Genomic DNA, 19,797 nt, shown 5'->3' with positions numbered 1-19,797 from the left:
CTGACTTTAACAGAACTGAATTTTGTTTGTTAAAGTTAGTTAATAAAAAAGTTAATGTCAGCTCAGTTTCATTAAATAATGATAGAAACAACTTTTAATTTTATTTATGTACAACCCGAATTCCTGAAATGTTGGGACGTTTTTTTTATTTGAATAAAATGAAAACTAAAAGAATTAGTTTTATTCTTTTAGAATTCATTTTATTCTTTTATGAGACATTTTACCATTTTATGCACAAAATGAGCTCATTTCAAATTTGATGCCTGCTACAGATCTCAAAATAGATGGGACGGGGACATGTTTACCATGGTGTAGCATCTCCTCTTCTTTTCAAAACAGTTTGAAGACGTCTGGTCAGAAAAGTTATGAGTTTCTGGAGTTTTGGTGTTGGAATTTGGTCCCATTCTTGCCTGATATAAGTTTCCAGCTGCTGAAGAGTTTGTGGTTGTTGTATTTTTCATTTAATGATGGGCCAAATGTTCTCTATAGGTAAAAGATCTGGACTGCAGGCAGGCCAATTCAGTACCCAGACTCTTCTACTACGAAGCCATGCTGTTGTAATACCTGCAGTAGGTGGTTTTGCATTGTCCTGCTGAAATACATAAGGCCTTCCTTGAAATAGACGTCATCTGGAGGGGAGCATATATAACTTTCTGCATTCATAGTGCATCAGAGATGCTGGCTTTTGAACTGAACGCGGATGATGGAAGGACACACGCGGACACTGGAAGGTCTCCCTCCTCTTTAGCCCAGAGGACACAGTGTCCGTAATTTCCAACAAAAAATGTCAAATTTGGACTCGTCTGAAAATAGAACACTTTTCCACTTTGAAACAGTCCATTTTAAATGAGCCTTGGCCCACCGGACATGACGGCGCTTCTGGACCATGTTCACATATGGCTTCCTTTTTGCATGATAGAGCTTTAGTTGGCATCTGCAGATGGCACAGCAGATTGTTTACTGACAGTGGTTTCTGGAAGTATTCCTGGGCCCATTTAGTAATGTCAATGACAGAATTATGCTGATGACTGATGCGGTGTCAACTGAGGGCCCAAAAACCACAAGCATCCAACAAAGGTCTTCAGCCTTCTCCCTTACGCACAGATATTTCTCCAGTTTTTCTGAATCTTTTCATGATGTTATGCACTGTAGATGATGAGTTTTGCAAAGCCTTTGTAATTTGATGTTGAGGAATGTTGTTTTTAAAGTATTCCACAATCTTTTTACGCACTCTTTCACAGATTGGAGAGCCTCTGCCCATCTTTACTTCTGAGAGAGTCTGCCTCTCTAAGACATCCATTTTATAGCTAATCATGTTACAGACCTGGTGTCAATTAACGTAATTATTTGCTAGATGTTCTCCCAGTGGAATATTTTCTAAATGTCTTGTTTTTTCAGCCCTTTATTGACTCCCCATAATTCCTTAGTCTATGTTAAAGCTTAACATGTTTACATGTATGTTTATATTAATATTTGGGGAAAAAAACACTACTTCAGACTTTTTAAAAAAAAATGTTGCATCACTACCATAGCCCTAATTGCATATAATGACATGGGATGGTAATGGCTTGCTGGAAGGATAAGGTTAAATGGATAAAGTTAATAAATAGATTATTTTAAAATGTGTCTCTCAGCAGAGGTAATTTAGTTGTTTGGAGGAACATCTGGTACAAAAATGGTCTGATGTAACATGAGACTACTCATTGTTGCTTGTTACCTTTGTCAGTTAACTCAAAGCAGGATGAAAACATGTTTATTACGTGACTCTGTGCTTTAATTAGACCCAAGGGAGGCTTACTAACTGTCATAACGCTTCTTAAAAGCACAAACTATTATTGTTTTGTGTGTGTGGTCAATAAACATTTGCTCTTGTATTGCCTCAATCATATCATATTTTAAATAAACAAATAAATTACATCATAAATGTTTAACAAACAAATCACATAATAATATTCATCAAATAATATTTATGTGTTGATTTTTATTTTTGTTTATTTGCATGTATTTTATTTACACATGGTGTATTCACTATTTAATTTTCCCCAATAAAGTTGTAAGTACTGGTAATTACAATGTTTCCCAAACTTGCCCTAAAGCCCATTATATTTCTGGATGTCCTTTTATTTATTTCCTGAAATATGGACTTTTTAACATTTAAAATGTTTTATTTACACTCTTAGAAGAAAAGGTTCTATATAGAACCTAAAAAGGTTATATCAGGCGCTTCATATATGGAACCCTTAAAAGGTTTTTACCTGTTTTACCTGGAAATAGCACTCTCCGTTTTAGAAATATTGTTTTTTCAACCCCCTCCACCTTACTCACCCATCCAACATGTCAGTAACAAAAATATGTTGATTGCTAAGAAACCACACACAAAAAAAATACAAAAAATACAAAAATTGAATGCAATGTTAACTTGCACAAATGAATAAACATAAAGTTAACATGCAAAAATAAAAAATAAATACATAAAATTAGAATGTGAAAAGTTTGTCTTCAAATAGTATATTAATGACTCTCTTATTTTGCATCTCACCACCAGGTCATTACCCTTTACCTTAAATAAATGTCAAGTATTTACTCCATATTCTCCTATAAACCTATAAACCAAGTAGTCTGACTTTTTTTTATTTTCTTTTTTTTGGATGCTGCAACTTTCCCCAATTCTGTAACCCATGAAAGATGGTGAACCACATGTTTCTGAAAAGGGAGCTAAAAGACTAACTATAGTATTTTTATTATATTTATAAGCATTAAATATTCATTTTACATTCAGATAAGTATTTAAACAATAAAACCAAAGGACCCATGACAATTTCAGCACTGGGAAGGGCTAAATAGTACTGATTTAAATGAACTGAGTGATGGCTTTTGGATGCTCCATACTGAACAAAAAGTAGACAGCAAGCAGATACTTCTGGCATCTCTGTGCTATTGGTCAGTGACACATCCATTTTGATGCTAACTCTCCTTGCGATGAGAAGGCTTGGCATCCTAAGATGGGGATACAAGTCAGAGAAACATTTATTAGAACTATGAGAGTATAGTACAACAGGAAAAAGAAAAGAATCTCTCACAATTAAATCAAATCTTAAAACTTACTTGAATTAGAGAGGAGTGTGGTGTTTTCATCTGAATGCTGATGAACAAACAAGTAGTAATGCTGTACTCTAGAGTCCAAACCTGTAGTGACAGTGCAAAATATTTATTTATTTATCTATCTATCATAAGAACCTGCATGATAAAAGGTGGAAAATAGAAGAAGAAAAAAATATATCAGTAACTTTAGATTAGCTGATTGATGAGTTTCAGTTGGTACTGTGAGGAAAAAGAAATAATGTACCTTTTGTGTTATTGTTTTGCAACAGGTTGGTCATGTTTCCTCTGACTTCCAATTTTCAGCACTCTGATAAGCTGGTGGTAAGACTTTAAAAGTGCTCTCTGAGTTAGATGAACATCTACAACTACATCTACTAATATACAATTACTTCAGAACAACAAATAATTATATTTTATACTATAACTGCAAACACCAAATACTCACAGTTATCCACAGAAACAAATGGAAACATCTCCATCACCTTTGTTCTTCTTGGTTTGAATTCATGTTTATAGGCAGCAGGAGCGTAGCCACGGGTGTGCCAGGGTGTGCCGGTGCCACCCACAGTGGCAGCTGGCACACCTAAAAATAGATGCAGAATTATTTTTTATAATCGTAATAAACATGCAGCGCTAGGGAGTGTCTAGCAGGTGCTTCAGCATCCTTAAGAAAGACCAAAGCACCCCCATATCATCCCCACACATAAAAACATTTAACTCATTATGCATAACTCGTGCATTGCAATATAACGTGACATGATTAGCAGGCGCACTTTTCGAAATGTCACAGCATTTTATTTTAAAAACGGGTTGGTTCCTTGTGCCAAGTAGGCATGCCCCTGACTAAAGATTTTTCTAGTCAACTAGTCACACGTTTATATTAAACTGATTAATATAATAACCTAACCATCCTTTAACATATAGGCGTCTATAGCCTATTCGGCACTCAATTGCACCCATAAAGCTTGCACCGGCAAAAGTAATGATTGTGAATGTGTTGGGAGGAAAGAAAACATTTCAATTATCTGTTAATAAACTAGTGCTTTCTTCTCAGTCAGTGTCGGCTGAAAAGATGAAGTTGCCGAATGCCGACGCTGCACTCATCATCCCCACATGAACGTGTCTTAAATGGAGAAATGCACCTTTTCATTCCAGCTATGTAATTAGAATTTTCTCTTTTTTTCGTTTAATAGACATTTCAGGCATTCTATTGATTTCTTTGTGAGGCAAATAGCCGGTTCCTTGCTGTGACGCGCTCCATCACGAAGACTGCACGAGAAGGAAGTGCATTTTGTTTATTTTCTCTATTTTACAAAAGCACAACATTTTGGTGTTATCGGGAGTGTACATAAATAAATCAGAAAAAGTTATTTCGCAGGAAAAAAAAAATGCAAGGGATTGCACGGGCGCCTCCATGTCATGCAATAAGCGCGATATAGGCTTATATTCAAGTTGATATGTGCACACACTGATATACAGTGCATATTCACCTAAAAGAGGCAGCTGTGGCAATGCCCAAAACAGCAGCAGTGTAGAACAATGACAAATTCTTCTCTTTATTTTTTTCTTTTTCTTCTTTCTTTCTTTCTTTCTTTCTCTCTTGTTTGATTGTTTACAAAAATACTAGCTTTTTTACTTCGTATACATGAACAAGTAGGCTACTTACAGATAGGCTAATAAATCCTCAAAACTTATATCACATAGAACTACATGTTTACAGGATAACTGCCTTTATATTCGTTAAATACAGTTCTTAATAGAACATATTTGACCGTTTAAACAACAAGCTTAGCTATGTAAACTTTTAAAGTGTAAAGCTTATTCTGGCCAGTACTAAATGCAACATGCAATTTAAAATATATTTTTTCTCTTTTCATACATGTACAGTACGCATTAAATTCTAACCTTATCTATCTAACATAAAATCATTATCACTTGACTTTTTCAGGTATTTTAAAAACTGCAGGTTCATCCTCTAGTCACACTGTAAGTCAAAAGATACCTGTCACAAACATGGTGTTATGGGCAATATAAGTACTGAAAAGCACATATGGATGTAAGTTTCTGCAGAAATGTCATGCCACATTTTTCATACTGTTTGTTATGTATTATTAACATCAATCTCAAATGAAGTTAAGAGTTGTTTTTTTTTCAACCAGCAAATGGAGATCTGTGTTTGTTCAGTACACTGAAAAAAATGCCTTAATAGACATAGTGTTTTTTGAATGAAGAAAACGCTTTATTTATTCAAACATCAGCTCTTTATTTTCCCTTGCAATGCAAGAAAGCAAAAATCCATCTCCATACTGTTATAAGGTTATACATATAGTAATAAGGTTTCGCCAACAGTTTGAGGACCCAATGGCATTACGAGGTCTGGTCACAGCCTCTTTTCACGGGTTAAAAATTTGTAAAACCCACAAACAGAAGTAAAGATGACCAATAGCATTGATTAAATTATTATGAAATGTAGAGATATGAAGTTTCCGCCTGACAGCAACAATATGTTGTATTTTATATTTATTATTTTAATTTTGATCATTTTCCACGGCACACTTGGGAAACACTGTACTATGATATGGAATGTGCTCATTTTAATCTCACATGTAAGACATTTATGCTTATGAATAAGATACTTATTTACAGCAAACATAGACATTATTTTCCAAAATGCAAAGTATCTATTTCAAATTTCCTACAAACAGTTTATATTTTATATGACTTCAAAAAAGCATGCTGTGAACATACATTGCAGTAGGCTAACAAATGACGCTGAGCATTATAAATGGTCAGATTTGTTTTTACTTGATAACAGCCTCCATATCTACACTGTAAAAAGTGATAAGTTGACTTAACTTAAAAAAAAACTGAGGAAACCCCTTGCCTTAAAATTATCAAGTAAATAATCAAAATTATTTTTTAAGTTAAGTCAACTTATCACATTTTACAATGTAGGAAACCCGTTGCCTTAAAATGATTAAGTAAATAATAATTGTAAAAAATAAGTTAAGTGAATTCTCATGTTCACTTAACTTATTTTTTTAAATTATTATTTACTTAATTTTAAGGAAACAGGTTTCCTCCATTTTTTAAAGTTAAGTCAACTTATCAATGTTTACAGTGTACATAGTATTCACATTTTCACAGAAATGCTTTTATACACTACAGTTCAAAAGTTTAGGGTCAGTGAGTTCTTTAAGTTTAAAGAAATTAACACTTTTATTCAGCAAGCATGCGTTAAATTGACAGTAAAAGTGAAAAAAGTGACAGTAAAGACATTTATAATGTTACAGCAGATTTCTGTTTTTATGCTTTTAAACTTTATATTCATCAAAGAATCATGAAAAATATCATGATTTACTCAAAAGATATTAAGCAGCACAACAAGGTTTCCAACATTGATAATAATAAGAAATGTTTCTTGAGCACCAAATCAGCATATTAGAATGATTTCTGATGGATCATGCAACACTGAAGACTGAAGAAATCGCTGCTGAAAATGCTGAGGAATAAATTACATTTAAAAAAATATAAAAATAAAAGCAGTTTTTTAAATAATATGATATGCCACAGTATTACTGTTTTTACTGAATTGTTGATCAAGATTATGTATATGTAAAGACTTATTTCAAAAAAAAAAATCTTACCAACCCCAAACTTTTGTGTAGCTGTAGGCCAAATTATTATTATTATTATTATTATTATTATTGCGCTTCATTTGTCTGACATGAACCTTCTCACACTGAAATTCTGAATTATATTTTCACAGAACTGAATATATTTTCATTCTCAAAAATGTTCAACCTGCTTTTATAGCAAATAGTGCACATTAGAATGAAATTCCTAAATTACATTAATATTTTAATGTAATTATTTTTTACACCTAAAATGATCTAACATGGGTATAACTTTAATTATAATTATTATTGTTTAACTTTTTTTAGCTAACTGTTTAAAAAATATATTTAGCAATCCCAACAGATATAGATAGATAGATAGATAGATAGATAGATAGATAGATAGATAGATAGATAGATAGATAGATAGATAGATAGATAGATAGATAGATAGATAGATAGATAGATAGATAGATAGATAGATAGATAGATAGATAGATAGATAGATAGATCTGTTGTTACTGTTATTTAGTTATTTTGACTTCTTTATGTGGGTCAATACTTGCACCATAACAAGGAATGACTTTCTTCATATAGCTTCTGAGACTCTCATCTCTAAGGCCATAAATGAGCGGGCTCAGAAAGCGGGGAAGTAGGATGAAGCAGAAATAATAGATAAAAGACATATCTGCTTGAGACAAGTTTACATGCTGGACAACAAAGAGTTCTACGACAGGCAGGGAGAAGGCCATCACGCTGAGAAGTAGCTGGAACCCATGAAGCAGCACTGTGTGCAGAGCTTTCCTCACTGACACCCGGTCCTGCCGCATACGCCGGGTCTCCAACAGGATTCGAATGTACGTGAAGAGGATGAGCACAGCGACCACTGCAAAGAAGATCCCGTTGAGGCTAACTTTGAACAGAGCCTGAATGGGAGAAGCATTGAGCACAGCAGTTTTGCAGAGCACAGGGGTCGAATGGACATCTACGTCTGGTTTGAGCCGCATCAAGACAAAATCAACGGCGGGCAGAATGCAGCTGATGATCCAGAGGCTTAGAATGATGATCCAAATACATTCAGGTCTCCAAATGGCAGGACGGTGAAGCGGGTAGAAAATAGCCACGTAACGCTCCAATGACATGGTGGAAAGTATGAGTGGGGTGTTTAGGAAGGTAGCAGTGGACACAAACAGCAATGGAGCACAGAAGACGATTGCAAAGTGTACACCACCCATCACTAGCAAGAAAAGGGATACAGAGGAGAGAAGCTGCAAGGTGTCGTTGATCAGCATGTAGGTGAATAGGATGTAACGGGAGCTGTCAAAGAACTGCCTGTGAGATGCAAAGGTGTACAGCGTCAGGAGGATGAAGAACAGGAAGGCAATGAAGAACGGAATCACCACACACACCTTCACAATGACAGAGAGATTAATGCTGGACGTCGTGTTGCCTGGGAGGTCTGTCAGATTCTGCATGGTTTCAAGCACTCTGCAAAGTTGCTGAAGTTACAAAGGCTGAAAGGAAGTTTGCAAAAGAAAATTTATTTAGTTTGATAAATTTAAATTTATCACAAGAGCTGATAAAATGTAAAAATCTGTAACTTGAATGCAATGTAAGTCGCTTTGGATAAAAGCGTCTGCTAAATGCATAAAAATGTAAATAAATGTAGTTTGAAGGAGAACAATATAGAATATAGCAGTAGGTATCTCAAACATCTACTATAATGTTCACTGGATTATTAGTAGATTCTGCATCTGATCTGATTTTCATTCATGAAGTAAACTTTATGCTTATTCACTCACCACACTGCCTCTGTTGGAAGAGAAATTAAAAGATAATTAGATATGGGCAGCCCACTTTTATACTGCTGAAGATTTGCTTCATGACAAAGGAATGGGATTCGTTTTCCCAAAGGATGGATTAATTTCACGCTATGAACGCAAAGCATCATTATAGCAATTAACAACCAAACAATCCAAACAAAACAAATCAAGTTGGCTGTAACTTGAAGGAGTGTTTGTGAAGCAATAGACAATGTGCTTTTGAAAAATTATTGATAGTGATCATATGCTTTTTTTGAATGTTTATACATTTTTTTAAATATAATGTTTTCTTGTATGTTTTGTTTTGTATCCAAGGTTGTATTCATCTGGTTAATACTGGATTGTTTGTGCAAAATTGTTGATAATAATCATCAGTTTCTTTTAGAAGTATATACATTTTTAAGAAGATTTTTATCTATATATTGTATCTAAGGTTTTATATGTAGACCTAATTTCTTCTAATTTTAGGATTTTTTTATTATAATTTATTAAAAGGAAATAATTAATTATTTGAAACTATTTATTTTCCATTTATTAAATAAGTTAAGTTATATATCAATTGCATGCACTGTTGCATTTACAGTTTTTTACAATCACTTTGCTACTATTTTCAGAACCTTGATGTAATTTTTCACAACTCTAGACACAAAAATCACAACCATTGATTTTTCAAAACTCTACCCGTTTTCTCAATTGCTTGGATACAATACACATAAAACTTAGATCATTTGTTCATTCAACAAAAATCACCTGTTCAATATGACACAACTTAACATCAAAGTACTACTATTTCAAAAGGCAATTCACACATTACATTTCAAATGAGTGTCTATTCATTTCCTTCCAATGATCTAACTATCAATTGATACAACTGCTCAAAATGATAAGTAACTGTTGCATAACTCTTAATGCATAGTTGTATGGAAACAGACAAACAATCTTCCATGTTTAAATCATGAAAGTTTCAAGATACTGTAACGAGATTCATTGTCACCAATAAGCGTGGAGCATGAACCAATTAGACTACAATATCCATGGATGTAGCCTAATATTTTATCATAATGCTTCATCAGACACTGTGTCTATGGTCCCAAATACTGTACCACCTTTTCAGACTATTTACAGTATTGACAGTACTGCACTGTATAGATGCAGGCCCTTGTAATTGCTTGTCCAATTCTGCCAACTCGTTACTGATGATTGAGTGCACATTGTGGAATGAGTATATAAAGAGTTGATTGGGATCCAATTGCAAGAGCATAGTGATACGTAACATGGAGCCAGCAGGTAATCCAGGTCACAATGGAGGTCAAGCAGTGGTGGGAGGAAGACGAGGAAGACGTGTTGGTCAAAGGAATGGCAGGGGACAGGCACCCCTTCTGAGAGGTGGTCATGGACCTCGTTTGAGAGGTGTGGGGGAATGTGGTAGAGGACAGGCACCCCTTCTGAGAGGTGGTCGTGGGCCTCGTTTGAGAGGTGTGGGGGAACATGGTAGAGGAGAAGGCCACGGACCAAGACAGCGGCAGCAACAGCATAGAGTGTCCAATGAAATTCGGGCAATAGTTGTAGACCATGTCATAAATCAGCATGACAATGACTGAGGTGGCTACAATGATACAACCAAACCTCAGAAGGTCAACCGTGGGCTCAATAATCAGATCTTTCCGCAATGAGAACCGGTAAGTTATCAGCATGCACTAAACATTATGCTACTCTCAATTGTCAAATAACTGCATACCAATGTGTATCACAGAATAGGTGATATGACCAAGTGTCTTCTTATTCTAATGTTCCCTGTAGAATTGTGACCAGGCCAAATAGTGGAGGCAGAGGCAAAATTCTAACTGACCAACAAGAGCAGGCTGTGGTCGATTTGGTTCGGGCCAGAAATTATATTCGCCTTACAGAAATTCACCAGCATATCTTGGACAATGAAGACATGTTCAACAATGTGGGATCCATAAGTTTGCCGACTATTGCATGCATACTGAAAAGGCACCAGGAATCTATAAAACAACTATACCGTGTGCCTTTCGAAAGAAATGCAGACAGAGTGAAGCAAATGAGGACTGAGTATGTTCAGGTAAGTTCAGTTTCAAGATGATTGTTGTAAATACATTCCCAAAAATTGTACATTGTACAGTAATCTCTAAATCTCTTTCCAAAATGTATTTTTAGAGGGTGATGGAGCTGGATGCTGATGACGACCATCACAAATTCATATATTTGGATGAGGCAGGTTTTAATCTGGCCAAGACAAGGAGGAGAGGTCGGAATTTCATTGGCCAGCGCCCAGCGGGCAACCATCCAAGTACCTGGACAACGTGGGGCCAACATTACCATGTGTGCGGCTATATCAGAAGATGGTGTGGTGGGACGCAGACCTCATATTGGACCATATAATGCAGCTCTCCTTGTCACCTTTCTTGATGAGCTCGGTCAGGTTTGTAGAGCTGAAGGTGTGACCTATGTCATTGTGTGGGACAATGTCAGGTTCCATCATGCTCATGTGGTGCAAGCATGGTTTCAGTCCCATGCACAATTTTCCACCCTGTATTTACCCCAATACTCTCCCTTCCTTAACCCGATTGAGGATTTTTTCTCCGCATGGAGATGGAAGGTTCATGATAGGCACCCTCATGAACAAGTCACTATTCTCCAGGCCATGGATGACGCCTGCAATGACATCACAGCAGACCAGTGTCAGGCCTGGATTCGCCATGCCCGAAGGTTTTTTCCAAGATGTTTGGCTAATGAAAACATCCATTGTGATGTAGATGAGAACCTGTGGCCAAATCCACAACACAGAGTTGATGACAATGTAGAAGTACAGTAATCACTCCTGTTTTGTTTCTTACAGTACAAGCAAGTTGAGGAACACTGCATTTGATGTTTTACAGTACTGTCTTTTCTTTTCTATTTCATAGCTAATTACTGTATTTTTGCTTTGAGTCAAATAAACCTATGTTGTGACTGTACTGTAGTGTTTTGCATCAATATATTACAAACTTTGTTCAATGATTCCACTGTGTCTGTAGTATTCTCTCTACTACTGCAGTACTTTTACAGAGATGTATTTACTGTACATGTAGTACCATAATGAAACCTGTATCACCTATTTTGTTCTACAATATTTAATGATTGTATGAACAATGGCACAGTTAAACTATCGGTTGCTTGTGTGTGGGTGATCTATAGTTATGTTTCAATGGTACTTCACAGTAAATTTGTTTTTTGAACCAATGATTGTGCAAGATTTCTTTGAAGATGTAAATATGCAATGTTTTGAACATTAGACAGCCTGTGTTACAAGTGATAACCGTTTTGTGTCTAGAGTTGTGAAAAATGACATCAAGGTTCTGAAAATAGTAGCAAAGTGATTGTAAAAAACTGTATAAAGTAATTTTGTAGTAAAGTATTTTTCTTTCCATCTAATCTGTTATATAAGCTGTCAAATATTCACTGCTGGATAAGCATATTCAGAATGTTTGTCTGTTTCTTAGGGCTAGTCATTAACAGAGCTATCAATTATTGACTGTGAACTGTCATGCTCTGCCTTATTTTACCATTTTGTTTGTTATGCAGTGCAGCAGAAAAAGTTGTACTCAGAGACGAAAGTACATTGGCAGCTTGATCTGCAGTGTCATATGCGTCATTCATAAGGACAGTAGGACACGTAGCTCACAGCTGCTTGTTTTCTGAAGTGCACTGACCTTAAATATAGAGGGAAGAGGGAAACATTGAGCAGCAAAGATCAAACAACAAGCTTTATGATAAAGAAGATCAGGAGCATTTGGGGGGGGGGGGGGGTCAACTGTTTTCAGCACAGAAAACAGTTGACCAAATCTTCCCAGAGTCAAATCCTATGTGACTAATTATGTGCTTTAGAGGTTGTTAAGAAGCCCATCAGTGGTAAACCACAAGTTTGCACATCAGTGTAATTTGTGTTACCTAATTGTTTGCTAATGATGCAACCCGCTTGGCAAGATGAGGAGAAGCTGTCTGATCCCTTTGCACCGAACTAAGCTCCAAAGCAAATGTTTATTTAAGGACTTTTTGCTCTGATTAATCTCCTGAGTGATACCTCCACCACACAGAACCGGTCTGTTAGAATGATGTAAATATGTTTAAAAAACATCGACCCACAAAAACTGCAGCACCCAAGACACTACAATAATTTTGTGAAATTTTGTTTAAAGAAATAAAAGTTATGTGATTGTAATTTATGGACTTTGTGATACTCAATTTATCGATACATTAGTAGTAGTTATGTAACAATATCGCTGCATAACCCTTGTGAGAACAAGAAGACAGCTTTAGTGCACCCCTCCTTTTAGCTTACATATTTATTTTGAAAAAAAAAAACCTTTTGAAAAATATCTATGAGTTACAAAAGTTACTAAATGCTTTTGGATATATCACACCCAGATAAAATTGGGAACAGGGGGTGAACTCAAAGTGTCAATACAGGAGCAAAACTGTGGTCCCTTTACCCAAGTACAACCTGTACTTGTGTGTCTATATTCAGACAACTGTGTTGAGTCAAAATTTAAAGATATATTAATTCAAGAGGATGGATTTTGTTCAAAGATTGTGTATGTTTTTTGTCAACTCTAATGACAGTAAAACTCTGTTGTTAAATATATAATTAGTTTCTGTTCTTGCTGTACAATTTTAATGTTTTAAGCATTATTGTCCCATTATTCCATATCCCCTAATATTCCTCATTCGCCTAATATTATCAGAGACTCTCTCTCTCTCTCTCTCTCTCTCTCTCTCTCTTTCTCTCTCTCTCTCTCTCTCTATATATATATATATATATATACACACACACACACATCAGTGTTGTTTTTAACTGGGGCCTTAGACTGGGGCCTTGAGGCTATACACATGTATTATTGACAGCAAATAAACATATTTCAAAGTTGCTTGTAATGCAAAGTTGCTTGTGCACTGATTAGGCCCCAGAAGCACTCATGTCATTATGGTGCAAATATTTTTAGTAAACACTGGCCAAAAGAGAGCAATACTCATGACGTTTCACCAGCTTTCAAATAAGCATTTTTAATAATTAGTAACAGGTAATACTAAATAGTTTTTTTCTGGAAGTGTCATACTCAAATAAATAAGTACATAAAGTTATGATTTACAGATAAAATTGTAAATAGCAACACATTTGATCAAGTGCAATCTGTACTGTGACACTCCCCAAAACTACACTGAGACAAACACACATTTATTCACAAAATTATTTTACTCATGTTTGTGTTGACTAACAGTGCAAGCTAACTTTCACAGCCTCAAGATGTCATGTAGCATGTGCTGAACACTGGAGAATCATGACGCCTTGCTATGTCTCATTAATGGCCCCCATCACATTTTCATTATTTTCCACTCGATTGTGAATTTTAGCGACCGGTATATGAATGATTGAATAAATAAAAAAATAAAAAAGCTCTTAGTATTTTATAAAATTACAGTTTTGACCACAATATGACACTTTTTGAGAAACGTTAAGGCAAGGTGCCTTTGACACATACCGACTTTAATGGTATGCCAATATATTTGTAAAATATAGCATTTTAAGACAAAATTTTAAATGGCAGGTGCCCAAAATTGCATAGGCCTGTAGGAAAATCAGTTATTATTTGACTAACATGCAACTGCAAATCTAGCAAGACAAGTCTTGTGATTAATGGTCAAACATTTAAATAGTTATAAGCAAAACTGTTTAGGAGGAATTCAATAAAGTAGATTTTTCAGAAAATCCAGATCATTAAAAAATGCAGTTGACTTGGATCAGAGGAAACAGGAATTTTGCTCATAAACATGAGTTCAACTTTGGATATTTAGTTGCGATTGAGGGTTTCAGTTAGAGACTCCAAATTTGCCATGCAATATTCAGTCTGTCCTCTATTTGTGTGACTAAATTGAATAACTTTCCTTTAGATCTTAGCCCCTGATAAATAAATAGCATTGGTTATAAATAGAAACCGTGATGGCAGAAGAAAATGATTAACCTCAGATTTATGTACTTTGGCTATTTGTGTTTGGTTTCAATAGCAGAGAGAGTATGATACAGCCAAACTCAGTAAAACTGTTGTGTTGCACATATTAGGTTTTTTTATTATTATTATTTCTGCATAATTTAAATGTTTTTAAGCATGATTGTGTCTCAGTGCTTGACATCTATCCCCAACACACAAGCAAATCTAAATTTAGCTCTAGATGTCATTAACTAAGCTTGTGTCATCCATTAGAGTTTTGCTCTGTCAAACTCTATATAAATGTTTGTTTCAAAGCTCGCTTCATCATTTGGCTTATGCAGGTAAAGCAATACATGACCTGGGCTTAAGGATAGAGTCAAGAATACTTTCAGTACATGATACAGCAAAGGTTATGTAAAGTAACATTGTTTTCATGTCTTTCTGTGTTGTAAACTGAAAACATGTTCAAACAGCATAGGTATTTAAAATTTACATATTATTTAATTCATTTTTAATCCTAAAGTAATTTAAATATTTTTTTCTTAATATGTTGTGTAGTATTGTGAATGTGTTTTTGTTGTCTGTCTAATTGTCTTTCAGATGTGCACACAATGGCCAGCATGAATGCCAGTGGCTATGAGCAGATGCAGCTGATCCAAGTTGACCCCGTCCGGAGGAACATTTCACTGGCGCTGACCCAGATATTTGTGTGGCCCTTCATCTACCTCACCTTCCTCATGCTCTTGATATTCTCCAAGAAAGAGACTTTCAGAACAGAGACACGCTACATATTGTTTGGTCATTCTCTCCTGGTAGACCTAATGTTTCTTTTTCTGACAGATTTTGTGGTGCTCTTATCATACAACTTGGTTTTAATACCGCTGCACTTCTGTATCCCCGTCTGCATGTTAATGGAAGCGGTTGCAGTAAGTGCACCATTGACCATCGGTGCTATGTGTGTGGAGCGTTATGTGGCCATTTGCATGCCACTGCGACATCAGTCAATCTCCACCTCTAGAAGAGCCCTAATAGTGATTTTAATGATTTGGATCCTGAGCTCCATAAACCCCTTTGTTGATATGTTTATCCTCATTAGCACTGCCTCTCGTGAATACTTGTCTCAGCTGACATACTGCCACTATGAGATTATGATTTTGGAAAGGATTCGTCACTTAGCTAGGGGTCTGTTGTATATTGTGGGGCTTGTGCTTATCTTGATAATTGAAATCTTTTGTTATGTAATGATATACATTGCTGCACGTTCAGCCTCTGGTGACAAAAAATCAACATCAAAAGGGCAGCGCACTATTTTTCTTCATATCCTTCAGTTGTTTTTATGTACGGCTGAGGTCATGTGTCCTTACATTGAGGCTGTAGTTATGCAGTATGATATTCAAACATACCTGACTGTCCGATTTATAAATTTCCTTGCATTTAGTATCACCTCTAGAGCAGTAAGTCCTCTCATCTATGGATTTAGAGATGAGAAATTCTACGCTATTATGGCTTACTATATCAGATGCAAAAACAATGTAATCTCTACTGACATAGATAAACAAACATAATTATCTTCAGTTACAGCATTTACATGGAGATCTATGTGTTTTTAAGGTTAAAGAGTGATCATGGGATGTTTGCCTGTGTTTCAAAATGTTATCAAGTTAAATTTGTAACATATCAAAACTGCAGTTTTTGGTCTAATAGTGAAGATCTAGAGTATGAAATTGTCTGTCCAACTGCAATATCAGTCTGGGGAAGATGCTTCTCACAAATAGAGAGTATTTTATTTAGCATACCACATAACCGATTAAAATATTGACATTTCAGTTATACATTTCAATATTTTGTGAATATTTTAGTTATTCAAATATAATTATGTCCTAGAATTATAAACAAATACATGTGTGATTATTTTAAATTTGCATTGAATATAAATTTGTTGGAAAAGAAGATTAAGTCTTTTATTGAACACTTCATATGCCATTGCAGACTTTAAGTAGCTTATACACAAATTATTATTAATATTATTCATTCTGGACAAAGAGTGTGTGATAAATGTCAGTGATTTCTATTAAAACGTGTTAGAAATGAACTTGCTGTCATTGCAGACATATCACTATATCAAACAATAATAACAGTATAGATTAATTATTCTTTTTAAGCTAAATCTAGCATTTACATCTAATATAGATTTTTGTTTCTGAAAACTCCAGCTGTCTTTCATATGTAATACAGCTATCATTTTAACATTTACCATTCAAACATGCAAAGGCTACAATGAGTGAAACTCACAATTTCACAATTTCATAAAAAATTCTGTTTGATATTAGGGAATATAATAATAATAATAATGTGTGTGTGTGTGCGTGCGCGCGTGCGTGCGTGTGCATGTTTTTGTGACAAATGAGGACATACATTTGTATAATCACACAGGTATGACACAGGTATTACAAGGTGAAGGTGATTTATGAGGACATTGCCCCATGTTCGTGTTCAAAACGCTTATAAATCATACAGAGTGAGTTTTTTGGGGGGAAAGTTGAAATGCACAGTGAGGGCTAAATTTAGGTGTAGGGCAACAGTTTGTACAGTACACATACAGTTTGTACAGTATTAAAACCATTGCGCCTATGGGATGTCCCCACTTTTAACAAAACATGCAAAAGCTACAGTGAGTGAAACTCAAGACACTCCCACAATTTCGTGAAATTTTATGTTTGATACTTCTTTGGGAATATAATAATATCAGTGATTTTTATATCAGTTTTTTTCACAGTGTGTTCATTTATTTGTGAAATACAGTTTATGTGACACTCACTTCACTATCTTCGACTAAAGTCAGCAAAAGTGGGACATTGGCTAAAATGGGACAAATAAGCTTTTGGTGTGCTCCTTTAAAAAAATTCCAATAATAATGGGTGGTCTTGATATGTTGTAATAACAGAACTTAGTTTGAATATGAACATTTGATTGGTCAAATGTAAATCATATAGGTGTGGTTGCCACTCAAGTGCTGGAAGGTTGAAAAGTACATGGTAAGTGCTCTTATATAGTAAGTCTATTAATATCGTTAAGGTTTAAATTCTACAAATAGTATTTCAGTCTATAATGTAAATTTCTTTTACATGTGTTCATGTGATCATTCAATTTTATAATAAGATTTTGTTTTTTAAATATCTTGTTTTGTTACTGTCCTAATTTACCTTACCATGTTAGATAAATTGGGACAGTGTCATTCCGCTAATGTGGGACATCCTATAAATTAAAAAATAATGCATTGCTTAATGTGAAAAATTGTTTTGTTTTAAAGAAAATGTCACAAACTGTAGGCAGAAGACAGGGGAAGAAAAAAAATAGAATATTAATTTGTGAATTTTAACTTTTTGTGTGAAAAAGTGCCTTTAAACAAGCACATGCCTGCTCTTACCCATACTTACACACACACACACAGCATAAACACACAAATATGAAAGCATGTGTTACACATACACTTAAACACACAGTTGGATAAACATAAATAAATAAATAACTCTCAGCCCACATACACACACAAGCATATCACAGATGAAAATGTGGCATTTTTATACTACACTGCATTGAAGTGATTCAATAATTAGTTTTTATCTTTGTGGGCATTTAACATTTTTTGAATCTCTGTATATTAAAATGACAATCCAAATTTTGAATTTGTCTGGCCAGTGAGTTCAAAGCAAGGTGCTTCTCACATTCAGTATTGTTTAATAGCGACCTCTGCTGACCAGATTAAGCATGATTGCTCCTCTGTTGACATTACTTGCTTTATGTTCACTCACATGATTTTTCAATAACATTTCTTTGATTCTTTGAAGAAGTCTCTCTATTGTGAAATGGATGTAATATGCAGCATGCAGGCAAAGCAGTGGATGTTTAATTTTGAACGTTTGTATTTAGCAAAATAAATTAATTAAATAGTCAATTTATATGATTAATTTTGGATTAAAATAATGTCAATGAAATTGCCATTATACATCATACTCCCACTATGAGATTATGATTCCAGAAAAGATTTGTCACTTAGCTAGGTGTCTGTTGTATATTGTGGGGCTTGTGTTTATTTTGATAGTTGAGGTCTTTTGTTATGTAATGATATACCTTGCTGCACGTTCAGCCTCTGGTGACAATAAGAAGTCAGCATCAAAAGGGCAGCGCACCATTTCTCTTCATATCCTTCAGTTGTTTTTATGTACGACTGAGGTCATGTGTCCTTACATTGAGGCTGTAGTTACCTGACTGTCCGATTTATACATTTCCTTGCATTTAGTATCACTTCTAGAGCAGTCAGTCCTCTCATCTATGGATTTAGAGATGAGAAATTCTACACAGCTATGGTTTCTTATATCAGATATAAGAACAATGCCATCTCATCTGACACAATTAAACAATCATGATTATCTTTTCGTAAAGTTTTTAACAGTAATTCAGTCAAACTGCATGATTGTTAATGTTTTAAGATTGCCTGTGTGATTTTAACAGGCCTAAACTTATTAAAGTTATTTGATTAAAACAACGCTTATTCTTTAGAACAGTTTTAATAAAGTGAATGCATTAAGAGTGGTTATCAAGTACTCCATAATATTCAATGTAAAAAAAAAGACCATACAGAGTTTATATTTGACTGGCCAATAGGATCTTTGCAAGGTGCCTATCACACTCAGTCTATTGTTTAATAGCGACCTCTGTTGGCCGGATTAAGCATTATTAGTGGAACATAGACGTCTTTGTTTACATTACTTGCTTTATATTCACTCACATGATTGTTTAAGACATTTCTTTGATCATAAGAATTATCTCATGCATCACATGCATGACTGTTGTGAAATGGATGCAATATGAAACATGCAGGCAAACCTGTAGATTTTTTATTCATTCTGAGCCCCTGTATTTATCAAAAAAAATAAAATAAAATAATAATTAAATCGTCAGTTTATATGATTAAACTTTGATTAAATTATTATCAATGTGTTTAATGAAAGTCTATTATTTCTGTATAAATAGAAAAAGGAGAGCACTTAGCACACATAGAAAACATTTTAAATGGTCTTTTGCAGCCTTCAGGTGAACATCAGTAACATGTCAATTTAATATAGCCTACAATAATTAAAATATGTAAACAATTATTAAAATTTATATTTTGGATTTTTTTATTCCTCAGTTGTTTTGTCTTCCAAAAGTTTTTCATGTGTAACTTCTATAAAGTTACTCTCACGCTCCGTTAAAGTTAAGTTCACT

At 34.7% G+C, this 19,797-nt stretch overlaps 2 protein-coding genes across 2 annotated transcripts; one reads left to right on the top strand and one right to left on the bottom strand.

Annotated features, from left to right (window-relative positions):
• Positions 1 to 7,243: 7,243 nt before the first annotated feature.
• On the bottom strand, positions 7,244 to 8,194 carry or95a1 (odorant receptor, family 95, subfamily A, member 1; the record flags this gene model as incomplete). The annotated part of the gene is made up of 1 exon (XM_079388364.1): positions 7,244 to 8,194. The coding sequence occupies one exon, from the start codon at positions 8,192 to 8,194 to the stop codon at positions 7,244 to 7,246; it is 951 nt and encodes a 316-aa protein (XP_079244490.1).
• A 6,946-nt stretch (positions 8,195 to 15,140) lies between these two features.
• LOC306850949 (odorant receptor 131-2-like) lies at positions 15,141 to 16,094 on the top strand (the record flags this gene model as incomplete). The annotated part of the gene is made up of 1 exon (XM_079386930.1): positions 15,141 to 16,094. The coding sequence occupies one exon, from the start codon at positions 15,141 to 15,143 to the stop codon at positions 16,092 to 16,094; it is 954 nt and encodes a 317-aa protein (XP_079243056.1).
• Between the last annotated feature and the right edge of the window lie 3,703 nt (positions 16,095 to 19,797).

This window comes from Barbus barbus (genome assembly GCF_936440315.1).
Source record: "Barbus barbus genome assembly, chromosome: 31".
Lineage (NCBI taxonomy): Eukaryota > Metazoa > Chordata > Actinopteri > Cypriniformes > Cyprinidae > Barbus > Barbus barbus.
The sequence above is the reverse complement of the archived record's forward strand: the minus strand, read 5'-3'. Positions and strand labels throughout refer to the sequence as shown.